The sequence below is a fragment of the Leopardus geoffroyi genome, chromosome D1, assembly GCF_018350155.1.
Source record: "Leopardus geoffroyi isolate Oge1 chromosome D1, O.geoffroyi_Oge1_pat1.0, whole genome shotgun sequence".
NCBI classification, from domain to species: domain Eukaryota; kingdom Metazoa; phylum Chordata; class Mammalia; order Carnivora; family Felidae; genus Leopardus; species Leopardus geoffroyi.
Window position 1 is genome coordinate 61,475,336 of NC_059329.1, and position 19,182 is coordinate 61,494,517.

The following is a 19,182-nucleotide window of genomic DNA, read 5'->3' on the forward strand; positions in this document are numbered from 1 at the left end:
GAGCAAGTAGATAATTATTATTAAATAAAGTGCATAGTTTACATTGGGGCTCATTCTTTGTATTGTACATTTCTTTGTGTTTGGACAAATGTACATCATATCCATAATTACAGTATCATGTAGAATATTCTTCTGTCTTAAAAAGGCCCTGGGTTCCGTCTATTCATCCTTCTCTTTTCTCTCTGAAACCCTGGTGACTGCTGATCTTGTTATTGTCTCTGTAGTTTTATTTTTCCAGAATATGATATAGCAGGGATCACATGTATGTAGCTTTTTTAGGAACTGCCTCATTGACTTAGCAATATGGATTTAAAGTTTCTACATATCTTTTGTAACTTGACAGTTCATTTCTTTTCATCACTGAGTATTTCATCATAGGGGTGTATCATGGCTTGTTTACATGTTCACCTACCTACTGGTAGAGATATGGTTGCTTCCAAGTTTTGGCAATTGTGAATACAGATGCTATTAATATTCATGCACAAGTTTTGTGCTTACATAAATTTTCAATTCGCTTGGGTTAATACTTCGGAGCATAACTGTTGGACTTCGTGATAAGCCTAGGCTTAGCTTTGTATGCTGTCTTCCAAAGTAGCTGTACCATTTTGCATCTTCACCATTAATGAATGAGAATTCTTGTTTCTCCACCTCCTCACTAGCATTTAATATATCAGACTCTTGAATTTTAGCCTTTCTAATAGGTGTGTGGTAGTATTATATTGTTATTTTAATTTGAAATTCCCCAGTGAACTAGGATGAGCATTTTTTCTATGCTTATCTGTCATCTATATATCCTCTTCAGTGAGGTTTCTGTTCAGATTTTTGCCCATTTTAAATTTGGTCATTTTCTTATTGTTGAGTTTTAAGAGTTCTTTGTATATTTTGGAGTAAAAGTCCTTATTTCAAATATGTGCTTTGCAAATATATTCTTCCTACCTATGCTTTGTCATTTTATTCTCTTAACAATGTCTTTCACAGAGCAGATGATTTCCAAATTTAATGAAGATCAGCTTGTTAATTACTTTTTTCATGGATCATACCTTTAATGTTAACTAAAAGGTGACTTTCAAAGCCAAGATCTCTTAGATTTTATCCTATTGTCTCTTTTAAATTTTGTATAGTTTTGCATTCTCAATCTAAAAGTATTATGACCTGGAGTGCCTGGGTGGCGCAGTTGCTTAAATGGCTAACTCTTGATTTTGAATCAGGTCATGATCTCACTGTCCTCAGATCAAGCCCCTCATGGGGCTCTGCACTGGGCATGGTGTCTGCTTCAGATTTTCTCTCCCTCTTCCTCTGCCTCCCCCCCACTCACATGCACTCTTTCTCACTCTCTTTAAAAAAAATCAATCAATCAATCAATCAATTAATTAAGGTTTTTTGAGAGACAGAATGTGAATGGGAGAAGGGCAGAGAGCAATGGACGGGATCCCAAGCAGGCTCCACGCTGTCAGCGCAAAGCCCCATGCAGGGCTCAAACCCATAAACCATGAGATCATGACCTGAGCTGAAACCAGGAGTCCAACGCTTAACCAACTGAGCCATCTGGGGACGCCCCAAAATAAATAAATCAATTAAAATACTGTGATCCACTCTGAGTTAATTTTTGCGAAAGGTGTAAAGTCTGTGTCCACATTCCTTTATTTTTGCGTGTGGAATGTGCAGTGGCTTCAGCATGATTATTTGAAAAGACTATTTTTCTCCATTAAATTGCCTTTGTTCCTGTGTCAAAGATCAGTTGACTACAAGTACGTGTGTGCCTATGGGTGGGCTTCAGTTTTGTTCCCCTCATCAATTTGTCTATTCTTCTGCATGATCACACTGTTTTGATCACTGCATCTTTAAGTTCAAAGTCCAGTAGTGTCAGTGCTCCAACTGTGCTCTTCTTCAGTGTGTGTTGCTATTCTGAGCCTTTTGCCTTTCCATATTAACTGAGGCAGAGATGTATGTATACACAAAATAACCTGCTGCGATTTTGACTGGGGTTACATTGCTTATATACATCAAGTCGACAATAAGTTACATCTTAATAATATTAAGTTTTCCTTTCCTAGGCACAGAGATATTTAACTTTTTATTACAATGATGCAAATATTGTTATCTCTAAGGTCAAAGTCACTACTTTATAACTTCCTATTTTCCCATGGTACAGCATACTGCTTGAAATGGCGAATGTTCCTCTTTTTTTCTTTGTCTTTGTGTTCACTGCACACTAAATGACTATGAATTTCTCTTGGCTAAAACCAAACTGATATATGTAACATCGTAAGTTCCTGAACCTATTATAAAACTAAACTAATATCCTTAACTTATAAATGCACACAAATGCACATACATCACCAGGTATGAGTGGGTCTGCTTTGCATATTGAATTGTTGTGTATATTTGTGTGCCTTTGTTGAGAGGGAGAGAGAGAAATAGAAAGAGAAAAAGAGAGAATTTAGGGAGCCTGTATGTGCATCCCTAGACTTACAGCATCAATAAACATGTATACTTGAAAAAATGCCCTTTAAAGACACATTCAATTTTTGTTTCTAGGAATGTCTACATGAGAACAAATAAAGAAGAGAGAAACACAAAACAAAACTTGAAGCATAAATCAGGCAACTCCAAGGCCACATGTTCAAGCTCAATGGCACAGTCTTCATGCCCTCAGTGCTGACACTGGTCGGGATCCCTGGCTTGGAATCTGTGCAGTTCTGGATTGGAATTCCTTTCTGTGCCATGTACATCACTGCTCTGTTTGGGAATTGCCTGCTCTTGGTCATCATCAAATCGGAACGCAGCCTCCATGAACCCATGTACCTCTTCCTGGCAATGCTTGGAGCAACAGACATTGCTCTCAGTACCTGCATCCTACCCAAAATGCTAGGAATATTCTGGTTCCATTTACCAGACATAGATTTCGATGCCTGTCTCTTTCAGATGTGGCTCATCCACACCTTCCAATCCATTGAATCAGGAATTCTGCTGGCCATGGCCCTGGACCGCTATGTGGCCATCTGTGATCCCCTGAGACATGCAATCATCTTTACCCACCAACTCCTCACTCAGATTGGGGTTGCAGTGACACTCAGAGCAGCTCTCCTTGTAGCTCCATGTCTCATCCTCATCAAATGTCGGCTGAAACACTTCCGGACCGCTGTGGTCTCCCATTCATACTGTGAGCACATGGCCGTCGTGAAGTTGGCAGCAGAAGATACTCGAATCAACAAGATCTATGGTCTGTTTGTGGCTTTCACTATACTGGGATTTGACATAATCGTCATCACACTCTCCTACATCCGAATATTTATAACTGTCTTCAATCTGCCTCAGAGAGAATCTAGGCTCAAAGCCTTTAACACTTGCATTGCCCATATTTGTGTCTTCCTTGAGTTTTATCTCCTGGCTTTCTTCTCCTTCTTTACACACAGGTTCGGGTTCCACATTCCACCCTACATTCATATTCTTCTGTCCAACCTTTATCTGCTTGTCCCTCCTTTGCTCAATCCTATTGTGTATGGGGTGAAAACCAAACAGATTCGAGATCGAGTGTCTAAGATTTTCCACTTTAAATATCCATCTTAAGGGGTGCCTGGGTGACTGAATCAGTTAAGCAGATGACTTCGGCTCAGGTCATGATCTCACAGCTCATGAGTTTGAGCCCTTATGGGGCTCTATGCTGACAGCTCAGAGCCTGGAATCTGCTTCAAATTCTGTGTCTCCCTCTCTCTCTGCCCCTCCTCCACTCATGCTCGCTTTTTCTCTCTTTCTCTGTCTCTCAAAAATAAATAAAAGCATTAAAAAATTAAAAAAAATAAAGATTCATCTTGATATCTCATTTATCTTTTGTCAAATAATAAAAATTTATTTTGAGAAATACTAGTTTGAGTCACATTCTGTGCTGTTTCCAGTTTGTTTGTGCTGCTGACATATAAAGTTTTAGGTTTTACATTGGAGACAGGCTCTGATTCCTATTTAAACAATTTCGCTTTTTATGGGTACAGAATTAATTAATCAATAGATGACATAAAAGGCAGAAAACATGAAGACTTGTTTCTGGTTTAGTCAGTGAAGAATTTTCTTCAATCTTTCAGTGAGGAAGTTTCTCAAAAACAAGTAAATTCAAGTGGTTACCCTCTGATTGAAAATTTTAAGATCATGCAGTTCTTTAAAAACATAAGTTCATTTTAAAGTTGATAACTTCAATGATCATGAACTAACTATTTCTTTGTCATCTAATTTTGATTTCAGTAATCTTTCTCCTCCACCTCATCTTCATCATCATTTTATTATCACCATGAAAATCTTTTAACTTATTTTGTGACTTACTTTCATCTGAGCGCTATGAAGGTTCAGATGTTTAATTCTGTATTGGAATTGTTATGATCAGTGAATCAATATGGGTACATTATAATTTACTAAAGTTCATATTTTATTCATTTTTTAAATTTTTACCTAATTTCTTCCTCACCACCCGCCCCCCCACCACCACTGGGTCCCATCCTGGATGCCCCATTGCATTTAGGTATCAAGAGTCCTTAAGCTTCTGTTGGCTATACTTTCCTGTTTCCAATGACTTGGACAATATTGAAGAGTACTGTTCAGGTATTTCATAGGAATCCCTTCCATTGGAATTAATCTGATGTTATTCTAATGATTAGATTGGAATTGTATGCGCTGGGGAAGAAAGTCATAGAAATTAAAGTCCCATTTTGATCGCATATCAGGAGTACATATTATCAACAATTTACTCACTGTGTGTATCGACTTTAATTACTTGTCCAAACTAGTGTTTGTCAGATTTCTCCATTTTAATTCCCTATTTATACTATATTTTTGGAAGAAAAATCGCTATATGTAGCCTATACTTAAGGAGTGGGGACTTATGTTCCTCCTTTGAGGATGGAATAGGTGCACAATTTGTTGAATTATTTAGAATTCTTTTACATGGCAGATTGATTTATTCTCCCTACTTATTAATTTATTCAATCATTTATTTAGATCAGTATAGACTTACAGGTATTTTTGTTATAATTTGGGTTATAATCCAATGTTACTTTATTTTATTGCTCATGTTGTCCCAGTTTGACCATTGGGTGCACTTTCATTTGGTTTTCATTCCATTTTGACTAACCCCTCATTTTGTGTGTGTGTGTGTGTGTGTGTGTGTGTGTGTTAGTGTGTGAGTGTGTGTGTATGTGTGTGTAGCAATTCTTGCTTTATGGCATTGAAAGGTGCTCTAGGGTCATCTTGGGCATTTCTTCCCCAGTCCTAGAATTAGCCATTTTTCTAGGAAGTTTCATTCCTTTTATTGGTGAATAGCGTTAGAAACCAGTAACTGGGCCCCAGGTATGCTTGTTGCTGCCTGGGTATCTTTCTTTGGGTTCTTTCAGCTGACACAGCAATGAACTTTGTGTGTATGCTAGCCTATGTACGTACACATATATATAAATATTTCCATATGCAAACACTGTATCTAAATTAAGTTAATCTAGGGTTCTTACTAATATCTGCAACATTAATTCAAGAGACAGAGCATGAGTGGGAAAGGGGTAGAGAGAGAATGAGACACAGAATCCAAAGAAGGCTGCAGGCTCTGAGCTGTCAGCACAGAGCCCTATGTGGGGCCCAAACCCATGAGCTGTGTGGTCATGACCTGAGCTGAAGTCAGATGCTTAACTTACTGAGCCACCCAGGTGCCCCTTCCCCACCCCTGATGGATCTTTCTAACAACTTTCCCTTGCTTGTCAGTAAATTACCACTCCAACAGTGAAAAATCTGTCTTCAACCATCTGTCACCAACTGTTAATTTCCAGTATGCTTCTAAGATCATGTCAGAGTTGTAAATCCTTGCCCCTGTGGGAAACAACTCTATCAACTAAACTACAGCGTTTATGGACAGTACCTTTGCTTTTATTCTTACACTCCACTCATTCCCAAAGGTACCTTAGTCAGCACCTTTTCCCACCATCCCCCTCTGTGAAGATATTTTGTACATTTGCCTACAAGTACATTATGTTCTTACAATCTGCATTGCTTCTGGGAATCCTCCAAATTTCTAAATAATTAGTTTTAATTTCTATATGCTAATGTCCACTCTGTGCTGTAAATTTCTATTGTTTTTTTAAAAGGTACATAACATCATGTATTCACCATCACAGTATCATACAAAAGAATTTGATCTACCAAAAAATCACATGTACCTCACCTATTTATTTGTGGACAAGTGGTTTTATTCCTTCCTTCTAAATCCATATACCTTTTATTATTTTTTTTTGTATTGCATTATTTCTCTAGCTAAGACTGACAATATGATGCTGAATGGGGATACTGAGTGGTGGTATATTTGCCTTGTTCTTGATTCTAGAGGTTTCTCACTGTTCAATATGATGTTTGACCTAAAGTTTTTGGAGATGTTCTTCACTGACTTGAAGAGTTACCCTCTAGTCTTAGGTTGATGAGAGTTTTCTCCCCAAGAAACAAGTGTTAGATTTTGTCAAGGTTTTTAGTGCATCAATTGATATGATAACATGATTTTTCCTCTTTAGCTTGTTGATGCAGTGGATAACATTAACTGATATTTGAACATTGAATTTATTCCCATTAGTGGTGTGTGTATTTACTTTGAACTGACACCCAAGTATAATGAATTTTAAATAAATTGTCCTAGCTATAGCTATTACTTAAAAAGAAAAACCATTAATTCTTCAAAGGAGATACTTTGTTTCTATATTATGTATGTCCATTTCAGCCACTGGAATTTTTGGTGTTCTTGGAACAAAACTATAGAATAAATTTCCCACATTGATGTGTATATATAGGAAATACTGAATGGTAAAGTAGACCTACGTATTTTCAAGAGTTTATCTGTAAACGTTTTTGTGGCTTTTATAATGTGGTTCTTATATATAAAATTTTGATAGAAGGTTTAAAGCTTAAGAGCAAGTCAATAAAGACAAGTGGACAGGAAAATAAGACATTATAATGGAATGAATTGTTCTAAATTATATATTTATGTAGAAGGACAGATAGTAAATAATTTGAGGGTTTGGGGTCATGTGATCTCTGTCTTAATTATTTAGCTTTGCCACCATAGGGCAAAAGCTTCCATAGACAATGCATAAATTAATGGATATGGTGATGCTCCAATAAGACTTTATTTACAGAAAGAAGCAGCAAGCTGCATTTCGTCTCTGTGTGATGCTTTGTCCCATATGCTGGACATATCCATATTCTGTGTGATTGATCAAGAGCAGTTTTAGGCTATGTAAGTGCAAACTATAGTGTAGCCATTTAATTTTTAAGTTCAGGGTTTGGACTAGATTTATTACCTGGATCCAGTGTCTTCCACTGTCCATAAGATTGTATGGACCTTTCACCATCACTGTTGCATGGTCTTTTGTTTCCCAAGGTGACCAATGATTTTCACAGCGACACACACCAGATATTTTCTTATTGGATGTCCCAACTGATTTTCTAATTGTATGTTTTTCCTTGAAGGTTTATTCTCCTTTCGTTTTTATGACACCGCTGTCCTCTGGGTGCATTTTCATGTTTCTTACTATGTGTATTCAGTTCTGTTGGGATATTACCTCTACTTGGAAACCCTCACCCAGTTACCTGGTGATATTATCATCACTCTTCAAGGCTCAACCATCCTTTTCTTGGAACCTCCTCCAATACGCCTCAATTAGAATTTTTTCTCAGACTCAGTGTTATTTTTGGTGTTTGATAATCATCTACACATTTTTAAATGTATTATATTTTTTTTTTCTAAATTACCTGGGATGGCTGTTGGATTTTATTTTCTCTTTACTTAATTTTTTTTTTTTTTTTACCATTTATTTTCTCATGTATCTTCCTTTGGCCTATATTTCACATTTAATCAACACTCTATAACATTAACTGATTTTCTATTACTGATTTCAGTGACTTGGCATGTTATTCACTGAGATAAGAATTTTTTTTTAATATGGCTTAGGTGGGGGACTAAGTGCAAAATCTCCTCCTTGGGGCATTTTGAATATGTGTTGACTATCATGATAATTATGTTTCATAAATTATCGCATTTAATTCTTACTTTAACACTATAAAGTATAACAACTATTTTCCACATTTACCAATGATGAAGCTTAGGATTTATAAAGTTAAAAATGACACTCATCCAGCAATTAGTGATGGAATCAGTGTTTAAACTTGACTTTTCCCCCCAAAACCCAGCTTTAAAATATCTGATAAAGCCACTCAGAATATATTAAATGAATAAATGGAAAAACTACATGGTTATTATAAGAAAACATAGCTCTCTGCAATCTAAAACACACAAAAGTTGATGAGATACATATATAGTCAGCAGCAAACAAGAATGTGGCTGCAGATGAAATGCCTGAAAAGATAAAGTTTTGAGGAACTAATTCATTTGAGAACACAAAATTGTTCATGAAATGGCCACAGAATATATACCAACCTTGGTCGAAAACAAATAATTTCCAATTCAATGAATGCTTCAGCCCATGATGATCTAAAGTAAAAGAGTGTTTTGAACAGAGCATTTTATAGATATGCCCAAAGTAGTATTCTCAGTGTTCCACGTATAATAAAATTAACATCTAAAATTAAGAAGTGAATTGTTTTCAATTTCAGCACTGAATGAATATGACCAAAACAAATTGAGATGCACTGAATCCATAAAAGAGGGGGGAGGCAGAGAGGGAATGCCATGTGGGTAAGTACTATTTTCAGAGTCTTGGAGTTTTATTCAAGCTTGGAAAGCATAGTACTAATGGTACCAGGCTACACTAATTGGACCTTTCTCTAGTAAAACACAAAAAATACGTGCTTGGGGTCTTGCCAAAATATTGGAATATATTTAGCACTTATAAGTGGTTTGAAGGAGACTTAAGAGATCTACCACAATATTTAAAAGAAGAGTACATGTTGAATGATAAAAAATAAAATGTTTACAGGAATAGTCTTCCATATTCATAAAGCAACTAAATATAAGATTTCTGTCATGGTGGACAATGTTGCATGATAAGGAGCATGTATTTTGAAAGCCAGAGTCCCTGGGTTCAATTCTACATTGCCACGTCCTAGGTGAGTCACCGTTATGCAATTTACTTAACATTTCTCTGCCTCAGTCTCCTATTTGGTACAATGAGAACAACAATAACATCTACATCACAGTATAGTTTTGTGGACTAAAGGAGTAAATACATGTAAAGGGCTTAGTAAACAGCCAAACTCACAGTGATCATTATTTGAGTGTCAAACCATTATTATAACTATTGTAATAAGTAGGATGAAACTTGACAATGATGATTTTTACTCAGGATTTTTAAAAAATTTTTTTACAATTTATTTATTTATTTTGGAAGAGAGAGAGCACACACATACAGGAGCAACTGGGGGAGGGGGAAATAGAGGGAGAGAGAGAATCCCAAGCAGACTCTGCACTGTTAGTGCAGAGCCTGAAGCAGGGCTTGGGCCCATGAACTGTGAAATCATGACCTGAGCCGAAATCAAGAGTTGGACACTTACCCTACTGAGCCACCTAGGTGCCCCTACTCAGGAATTTTTAATTAGTGCATGTAACAGTGCAAATTGGAAAAAAGAATTTGTTTTTATAAAATGCAATGTTCAATGTACTGAGAATTTAAAAATTATTACAATAATTAGCCTAGTTGTTTCACATCTGTGAACATTATGAAATAGTATCCATAAATATAGAATATGGAATAATGTCAATACTAAATAAACAACAATTATTGCAAATATTTACTGAAAGCTTCCCATAAAGGCAAAAAAATTCTAAAAGAATTTATTGGCTGATATATAGGTACAGATCTAAAGGAAACGAAATGTTTAAAGAATGAGTGGATGGAGAGAAAACAATTTAAGGACTGTATTGACCAATGAAAATACAGGATAGATAAGTCTTAAGCACTCAGGGGTGGAAGGTGACTGACATGGATGGTATTACCCAAAGGTGACCTTGCACAACTGAAGATGTAATGATAGTAAACAAAGAATACTGACCTGGCACTAAGGACCTTTCCAAGGGAATTGGGAAATAATAATGAGAATTAATGACAGAAAGAAACTTAGTCATGGAGGTTGGCATGGTCCTCAGTCAGCCAAGATGAGTGGTGAATTAAACAAGAGAAAGACAAGGAAATATTACAAAATAAAAATAAGAGAAAAATACACAACATCAAATGTCCCCGCTAAAAGGTACAACTGAATTGAAAAATAGCATTTTGGGGACAAAGTTGCAACTACTGTTAACATACCATGACTTCATAAAACAGATTCTGCCAATATGGGTTTGTATTTACATATTTTAGTTTCCAGAAATCTTCTTGCTTGGGAAGAAGAGACCAACCACTCGGTCACGAATCTGCTTGGTCTTGACGCCATACACCAGGGGATTGACTGCGGGAGGCACCAAAAGATACAAACTCGCAAAAATTATATGAATGCTTGGAGGTACCTTCTTGCCAATGCGGTGAGTTAGGAAGCTAAACAGTGCAGGGGTGTAGGAGACAAGTATGGTGCACACATGGGCAGCACAGGTGCCCAGCGCTTTCGAGCGGGCATTCTGGGAAGACAGCCGGAAGACTGCCTGGAGGATTTTGGTATAGGATGCGGCTATGAGCCCTAGGTCCCACACCATCACTGAAAGGGCCACAGAGATTCCGTACACCCTGTTAATGAGAGTGTTGGCACTGGCCAACTTCACCACAGCCATGTGCTCACAGTAGGCATGATTGATAACATATTTAGTATAACATGGTAGCCTTTTAATAAGAAGAGGACAGGGCAAAACCATAAGGATAGCTCGGGTCATACCAGCTAGACCCATTTTAATGACCATTGGTGTGGTCAGGATGGTTGTATAACGCAATGGGATACAAATAGCTACATAGCGGTCAAAGGCCATGGCAACCAAGAGGGATGATTCAATTATGCAGAATGTGTGAATGAAATACAACTGTGTCAGGCAGGTGTCAAAGTCAATCCAATGTGCATCCATCCAGAAGATACCAAGCATCTTGGGGGCCGTGGAAGAGGCAAGAGCCATGTCATTCACTGCCAGCATACAAAGGAAGAAATACATAGGCTGGTGGAGGCTTGGTTCTAGTTTGATGGTGATGATGATTACACTGTTCCCCAGCAGGGCCAGGGCAAACAGGAGGCAGACGGGGATGCCAATCCAGCAGTGAAAATCTTGCAAACCAGGAATACCAACCAGGAAGAAAGATGAGATGTAGTGATGTGTAGCATTGTCTGCCATGTTAGAACTGGAGACTTTGCATGCTCAGATACAAAATAGCCAGACTAATCCCTACGCACAGAAAGCAGGTTGACAGAATGATTGGTTCTGTGTATGGAGATTCCATGCATACTAAAATAGTGCATCTAAAGGGCTGACTTTTCTCTGAAACTTCTGTAAGCTGTTGGGTAAATCACTTCACCATAATCTTCATTTGCAAATAAGATCTAGTTAAGTTCTTTCTAAATTTTCTCTTCTCTGTCCTATTTTATTCTATTCTACTCTTTCATTTTTATTATCTACTAAGTATACAGGTTGTGACAAAATTTCTGCTTCTTTGTGCCTAGGATTTTTCTGTGTTTGTGATATAAACAGCTTTAAGAAAGGCAAAGACCACTGTTCTTGGGGAATTTTCAATGACGTGTGGAAATGCGTGCGGGAATACATAAGCACACACACACGTGTCCATATTTGCAGTCATTTGCAGGTTATGTAAAAGGCAATTGTAATTTTAATGATATGGTAGTCCACAGACAACTTAATCAAATAATCAGGAATGCATAATGAGAAATTCAAGCAGTTTAAATATAACCAGAATTCTTGTGAACATTAAAAAGTAATAAACTCTTATTCTCACCCCTGGTTAATGCTTTCTTATTTCAGAAAAGATCTTGAAGATAATCAGAAGGACAGGATATTAGAAGCATGTCTTGAAAGTGAGGACTATCAGCTGAATACAGAAGAAAAACACAAATCTGCCATTAGGGTTTTCACTGCATATTCTCCAGATATCAGGGTTTTTTGGTTTTTGCTTTTGTTTTTTGCAATGGCTATATTCCACAATTTTCTATATAATTCAAAAACAAGAACTTATATGACTGCATTTATCAGCCCATCCAAATTTATTCATATTTTAATGAATATGTTAATTCTACATTAACACTATATTAATAAGGAAAAACTGTTTTTACTGAGCCATCCAAGAAAAGTTAACTTTATTCAACATCTTATAAAGTACCATACTTAAGTTTTAGAAAGATTTACAAGGAAATTAATTTAACATTTTAAGTGATTAGGGGAGAAAAGCTGTAAATCAGTTATGTGCCCTCCAATTTTTTTTTGGGGGGGGGGATTTACTTCTTCACTCTTTCAGATAATGTAAATATTGCTATCAACACACATCTTCAGTTAATAGGAATAATGTAAGTCCATTTGGTGTTCTGCCCCCTCTGACTCCTAGCCTTGACCTCGGGTTTGCAACCTGCCTAATGGCAATGAATAGCAAATCAACATCAATCCAGTCCTCCTGGTGTCAGCGCCACAAGCATCTTTTCATGATCCTTTCCTGATCTTGTCTTTTCATTCAGATAACTGCCCTTAACCTTCTTCTGACGATCTAATTTCCTCCCAATATCATAATTTTGGAATGCACTTCCCCGTCTTCATAACATACCTTTTGAAATTTGTAATTGTCCTCAATGGCTGCTCCTGAACTCAACCGATATGAAAGGTCAATAAATATTAATAAGTATTCCTATTGACAATGCCTCTATGTTTGAATTTCCACCTAATATCTGTGAGGGAAAAACTTTCTGGTTATAATATGCACATTCTCCTAGCAAGCGCATGCTACTCTGGACCTGAGTAAGTATCTAAGGTGTTTCTTTGTAAGGAAGTGAGAATTCAAATTTTCGTTAATTATTATAAACATCTCAGAAGAATTTAGAATTTAAACATTATACAAACACCCAGATTTAGTGGATTGCCACATCGGATGTGAGGCCCACAACTTCAGGTAGAGATAAGATACCCTGGGGCAAGAAACTGTGAGTATCGAACATTTAAACTATAAAAAGTAAGTTTAATAAAAAGAGTACTTAATACCTTTACAGGTTTGTCCATGTTCCATGATTTTTCCTCCTTAGTGTAGAACCAAAAATTCAAAAGGACGGTTGGCAGAGAACTAAGTATGCAGCAATCAAAATAATACACCTAGAAATATAGACATGATTTCTAGCTAGAAAAAATTACATAAAATAAAAAATAAGCTTAATTGCTTTGTGATACGTACATACTTACTAACCAGAGTAGATCTATAGGCATCAGTAAATTTACTTATAAGACAATGCTAAGAGAAAGATGTTAAGTTGTTTCAATTTATAGACAGCCAGGCTCCCTTCAGGGCACTAGAATGTGTAACACAGGGAACCACAGAGAACAAACTCCAAGTACATGTCAGCCTATTCTGAATGAACTCAGCAAGGTTGTTCATTACCTTATATTTAGCAGATTGCCAGGGAGGTCAGAAAGTCCCCACACCCTCCTAGTTTCCTGTTAGTTCTGTTTTTGTATCTGTTTCTGAAACATACAGATACAATGTTCCTTCTGCCAGCTGGGTTCTGGCATTTTACCTGCATCTGGGTTAGTTAGCAGAATCCGTTGCCTTCCATCTGCCATTCCAGAGAGGATAGTGGTAGTGGCCATGTAATGCTTTCTGTATGATCTGTCATATATATAAATATGTCCCACACAACATTCACTATTTTCCTGAAAGCTCCCCTACCATCTGTCTGTATCTCATTTGCTGGTAACAGCAACCACGCAGTCGTTGAAGCCAAAAATCTCGGAGTTATCCTTGACCCTTTGCCATTTGTAACCTTAATAGTACAATCAAGCAGCTGTTACATCTTGACGAATTTAATTATTTGATACCTGTCAAATACGACATGTGCCATCATCTCCATCTCCTTTAGCTGTGACATTCATTAACTTCCATGTAGTCTGTGACCTGGCCTTCTAATTATTCTTCCTATTTCAGGTTTTTCCTTAGTCCATCTTCTCACATGATCAGCTATCTTTCAAAAGTTAGATATGATTAGTTTGCTCCAAATCTCATCTTTGAAAGCATCATCTTATTTAAAAAAAAATGTTAACTCACTTTGTCACTTGCGTTTACCTTTTTCAAGCCCCCGATCTTGCCACTGCTTCACTTCAATGTGTTCCAGAACTTCTAGTAGTTCTGGGATCATACTATACAGTTTTTACTTTTTTATGACTTTAAACTGACCCTACGCTTGGATTTGACTAATTTTTCCCTTATTAGCTTGATAAGCTTTTATCTATCTTTTTAATTCCTGCTGAACATTCTCTGATTCTCTGAAGTGTTTGCTGTCTACTTCAAACAGTTAATGACTTCTCCTATGCAATACTCCTATATCTTTCACACACATTGATGAGTACAAGTGCTACATCTTTTGGTAGCTATTCATTTACATAATTGTTCTAAGTACTCCACTATCACATGAGACACGAAATAAAAAGACCACATATTAAGGACTTGGTGTCTCCAGTGTTTTGCTCACTTCCTGACACAGTGGAAACAACTAGACTGTCAGTGATTTGATATTAACTGAGATATTCTTTCTGCCAGATAATGTCACATTATAATAGTGTAAAGGTGGTTTTGAATCATGGGAGCACCTTATGTTCTATGTTGGCAAATGGGAAAACTGGTGGTTCTAGACTGTCTAAATATCCCTTCATCAACAAATACAGTCCTCCTCCAGACTAATCAAAGATAGTACATTCTTTTAGTTTTCATCAATACTGTACTTCCTTTCAAAAAGCAGCACAGAGTGGAAGTGTAACAGCACATCCAAAGGACCCCTATGTGTTAAATCTTAAATGGGTACAGAAGGAATTATTTTGAGACATGGAGAATAGCATTTCATAATTGTTTTTAGTGACAGACATAAATTCAAAACCTACTTTTTTCTCTTTATAAAGGAATATATATATATATATATATATATACATATATATAGTGTATTATGTGTACTACATGTATTATGTGTATATATATACACACATAATGTGTATATATATACATAATGTGTATATATGTATATGTGTATATATATATGTATATAATCTGCATTTTGCTTTCATTCTTTCCAGAAACTACTGTTATTCAAAATTTGCGACCATTCAAGGAACAAATGTATTAAAATAGTTGAGAGCAACATATATGTGCCAAATCTATATTTTCAGCACCTTAAATGGGGGTAAGGGCTTGAGGAAAAGACTTACGTGTATTTTGGAAGATAACAAAACCAATTTATCTTTTCCAGCAACAAAAGCCAAAGTAAAGAATGAAACTCAAGTCTTCATCCCATAAAATTCTATCCCATTTTCTATCTTAAAAAAAAAAAAAGACAAAGAAGTGGGGAAAAATAAAAAGGTGTTTTTCTTACGTAGGTGATTCTCTTAAATTGTCATGATCTGGAGTGTTCATGAGACTCACCCTTGCACTGCTGTATTTCATTTCATGCACTTTCATACCTCCTACTCCAAACAAAGTTCATCATCAGAACTGATGTCTAACTGGATCTCACCCATATTCGCTGACTTTGCCATATGGCTTGTGTTTTATGTTTCTACTTGCATTGCTGCTATATTAATAGATGAATTTGAAATATATACGCATAGACCCTTTCTAACCCACTGGCCATTCATCATTCCCAGTTTCCTTCCTCCAAAGACAAACTCACTACACTATACGTCATCCCACATGCATTTATCATCATCTACAACTGGACCTCCCCTGAAAACTTAAATTCCAAAAAAACTGCATCAATTCCTCTCTCATACTCTAGCACACAGCATTAATTCTTGCTCTCTAGATAAAAAGATTTTGTGACACATCACTTCAAACTTTTATTCATCAGCATACCCAAATATCTCATTCCATTTGCTTTTTCAGGGACCAAGAACAGGCTGCCCCAAGATGGGCCACTTTGGCATGAAGACTACCCTGAGCTGAAGATTATCAAGACCCTACAGGCTCAAGAGAGCCCTCTGTCCCTCCATTAAGTACCTACAACAATCTAAACTGGGAGCCTCTCCCAGAATATGGGTTATTAGCAGAGAAGGATTTTATCTGAGCTATCTGTATGGCAGGGCAAATATCTAATTACCAAACATCTGTTCTTCTTCTTATTGTCCTATGAACTGCATTCTTCCCTCTGAAGTCCCAGACCCCTAAGACCTTCTCTTTAGTTCAGGGTAGCTTTTAGACCTCATTGTACCTGACTGTCTCTGGAATTTCCATGTCTGTATGGATTCCCTGTATGCACACTATTATATTTGGTTTTCTCCTGTTAATCTGTCTCATGTCAATTTGATACTTATTCCAGCTAGAAGGACTCTTGAAGGGGACAGGAATCCTTCTTCCCGGACACTTTCCTTCTCATCCATTTTGCAGTTCTCCCACTTTGTTTCCAACTCTTTTGCTTTTGTGCCTGAGATATGGAGCACTACTGGGGGAAATTATAGCTGTAGGGATTAGTATTACTTAAACTGTATCTCAGTTTTCTAAACTCTAAAATGTGGGTAGTAAAAATATATTTCATTTTATTGTGTTGTTTTGAGGAGTATATAACCTAATTATAGGAAATGTTTAGTCAGCCACCTGGCGCATAGTAATCACCTAACAAGTGTTAGCTAATATTATGAGAAATGCTATTCAAAGAATAACATTCCACAGGTAGCAACTCTGACTATGACACTTAATAGGTATTTGATTTCCACCTCATAAAAACTATGCCTTTGTTTCTTTAACAGTGTGACAGAATAACAATAGGAAGCAATCATTCAACTGGTTTCTACAAGAATTGAACAAGACTATTCACATAAATAAGACCATATTAACATAATTAAAAATTGGCATTTAGAAAAGTGGCTGGAACATAGTCAACACTCACAAATGTTACCTATTAATAAATTTAATTGACTTACACTTACTGTGTTGTCCTTGTACCAGATTGGATAGTTGCTGCTTAGAAGGAAAAAGTGTTAAGGATTATAAATTTCCTGAGAATTCCTATTCTACTTGCAAACACTCTTAAATTATATTCACTTCCACCACTCCCATCCAAAGACATCAAAGACATGAGAGAAGGAATCCTTCTCCATGTCCTTGGTTAATGATCCACTCATCTATCCTCCAAACCAGCAATCTGCTCTTAGACAGATTCACTAAACCGATAACCTGTGTCCTCTTAAATTTGAACTTCCTCACCCCTGTATCCTCTTAGTTCATTGCATTAACTTTAAAACTCACTAATGTTTTGCTGTTCTCCATTTACTTCAGCTGATTTCTGACACATTTCTTGGAAGAAAATTGAAAATTCCTTATTTCTTAACATTAGTGTGGTGCCCCCTACAGATAAGAAAACTGCTTTTGCAAAGTTGGTTAACAATCGCTTAAAAATGAATGAGACTATCCCTGACTTGTTTGTGACTACTTATTTTCATGTTCATCTCCTTCATGAGACTGTGAGCATCATACAAATAAAGATACTGAAACCCAGTAAACTGCTAATAAATTCTGAGTGCAAACAGTATGTTTTCGTACCTCCTCAGCAGTCTTAAGTAGTTCCCATATTTTTATCTTGTAATTCCTGCCTCTGACCCACTAGAGATGGCCAATAGCTCCATAGTCATCTACTACTTCTGCTCTTCACTTTCTTCAACTGCTTTCTGAAAATATAATCCTTTAACATTGTGACCACCATGAGTTACACAACCAGAAACCAGTATGTAGTAGGAAGTTCTTAGACTCTTGCGTTAAAAGAAAAAAGAATGAGTACTTTTTTAACATTGGAGAATATTCCCTCCTTATTCTCTAGTACCAGATCACATTACTCCTCCTGTCTCTTGCGAACATGTATTGTGATTTCTCTGCCTAAATATCTTCTTTTCCCGTTTGACTGCCACCTGCTTGATCTAAAATAATACCGCATATAATGACATGAATTCTTGTTCTCTGCAAATCTTCAAATGATGATTTGCCATTGCCATGTCCAGACAAAACCACTTACCTAGGAATGGTTAAAAGGTATGACAGTGGTGACTTCAGGGGCACTGAGGCCTCTGCAGGCAAGATGGTATCCATGGCTGCCTTGCAATGGGTTATTACGATGTTCAAGGGTCTCATAAGGTTTTGGAAAGCCAAGAAGTCCTCTGATTATATACACAGGAGACATCAAGATGGAGGGAAAATAAGACAGGTCAGAACTATGCACAGACATATTAACACTAGGGCAGACATAGAACACTGGGACTCCCCAGAGTTCATGTGTGGATAAAGCTCATATGTTTCTAGTTTGTCTCTACAGAGACAGGCCTAAAATGCCCAGTGTCCCTGGACTGTTAATCAAATGATTAGTCCATATAGAATGTTGTAAGAAGACCAAGAAATAAAAATGACCTTAGTGTAGACAGACAGTCTGACAATTCCTATTGACTCGGGAAATAATAAGGTCTGAATTGATTATGATCCAGGCTATTTCAAGATCCCCATTTTATTATTCTTTTCTCTTGTTCCATTTACTGTGACATGATATCCATATGTGTGGTTACTTTGTAATTCTTCTCACCATGTTCATGGGTCCTCATACACACTCACAGACTTGGGTGTATTCTCTGTTCTCTTACCAGTTTTTCACAAATTATATTTTCGTTGCTCGGGATTTTAAGCCTCTGATATTTTCTGGTTTAATATGGTAAAAAATGATACTTCAAATATTCATAGATTTCAGACACTGCATTTCTTCTATTCCTAATGCAGCTGAGCATCCTTGCATATGCCGGAGGGTCACCGTAATGTCATTTGTGTTTTTTTTTCTCATGTTAAGTAGTTGTTTTCACTTACTGACTAATTTTATTGTCCCTTTTGAGTTTTTCTTGTTGATTTTCAGGTTCTTCTTACATATTCTAACCTAAAACTAGTGATAAATTCTGCCAGTGACTTCTAATTGGGTATTTATGTGTTAACATTGTCCATAATGCCTTTAGCTGAAAAAGAAAATCCTTCACTTCAATGTAAAGTCATCCAAATTTTGCCTATTTTTTAAATAGTT

At 36.7% G+C, this 19,182-nt stretch overlaps 2 protein-coding genes across 2 annotated transcripts; one reads left to right on the top strand and one right to left on the bottom strand.

The window, feature by feature from the left end:
- Window positions 1-2,619: 2,619 nt before the first annotated feature.
- Window positions 2,620-3,570, top strand: LOC123602474 (olfactory receptor 52A5-like). The gene has a single exon (XM_045486960.1). It carries the CDS (start codon window positions 2,620-2,622, stop codon window positions 3,568-3,570), a length of 951 nt encoding a protein of 316 aa, XP_045342916.1.
- A 6,270-nt stretch (window positions 3,571-9,840) lies between these two features.
- On the bottom strand, window positions 9,841-11,338 carry LOC123602475 (putative olfactory receptor 52P1). The gene has a single exon (XM_045486961.1). The coding sequence runs from the start codon at window positions 11,279-11,281 to the stop codon at window positions 10,328-10,330; it is 954 nt and encodes a 317-aa protein (XP_045342917.1). The 5' UTR covers window positions 11,282-11,338; the 3' UTR covers window positions 9,841-10,327.
- Between the last annotated feature and the right edge of the window lie 7,844 nt (window positions 11,339-19,182).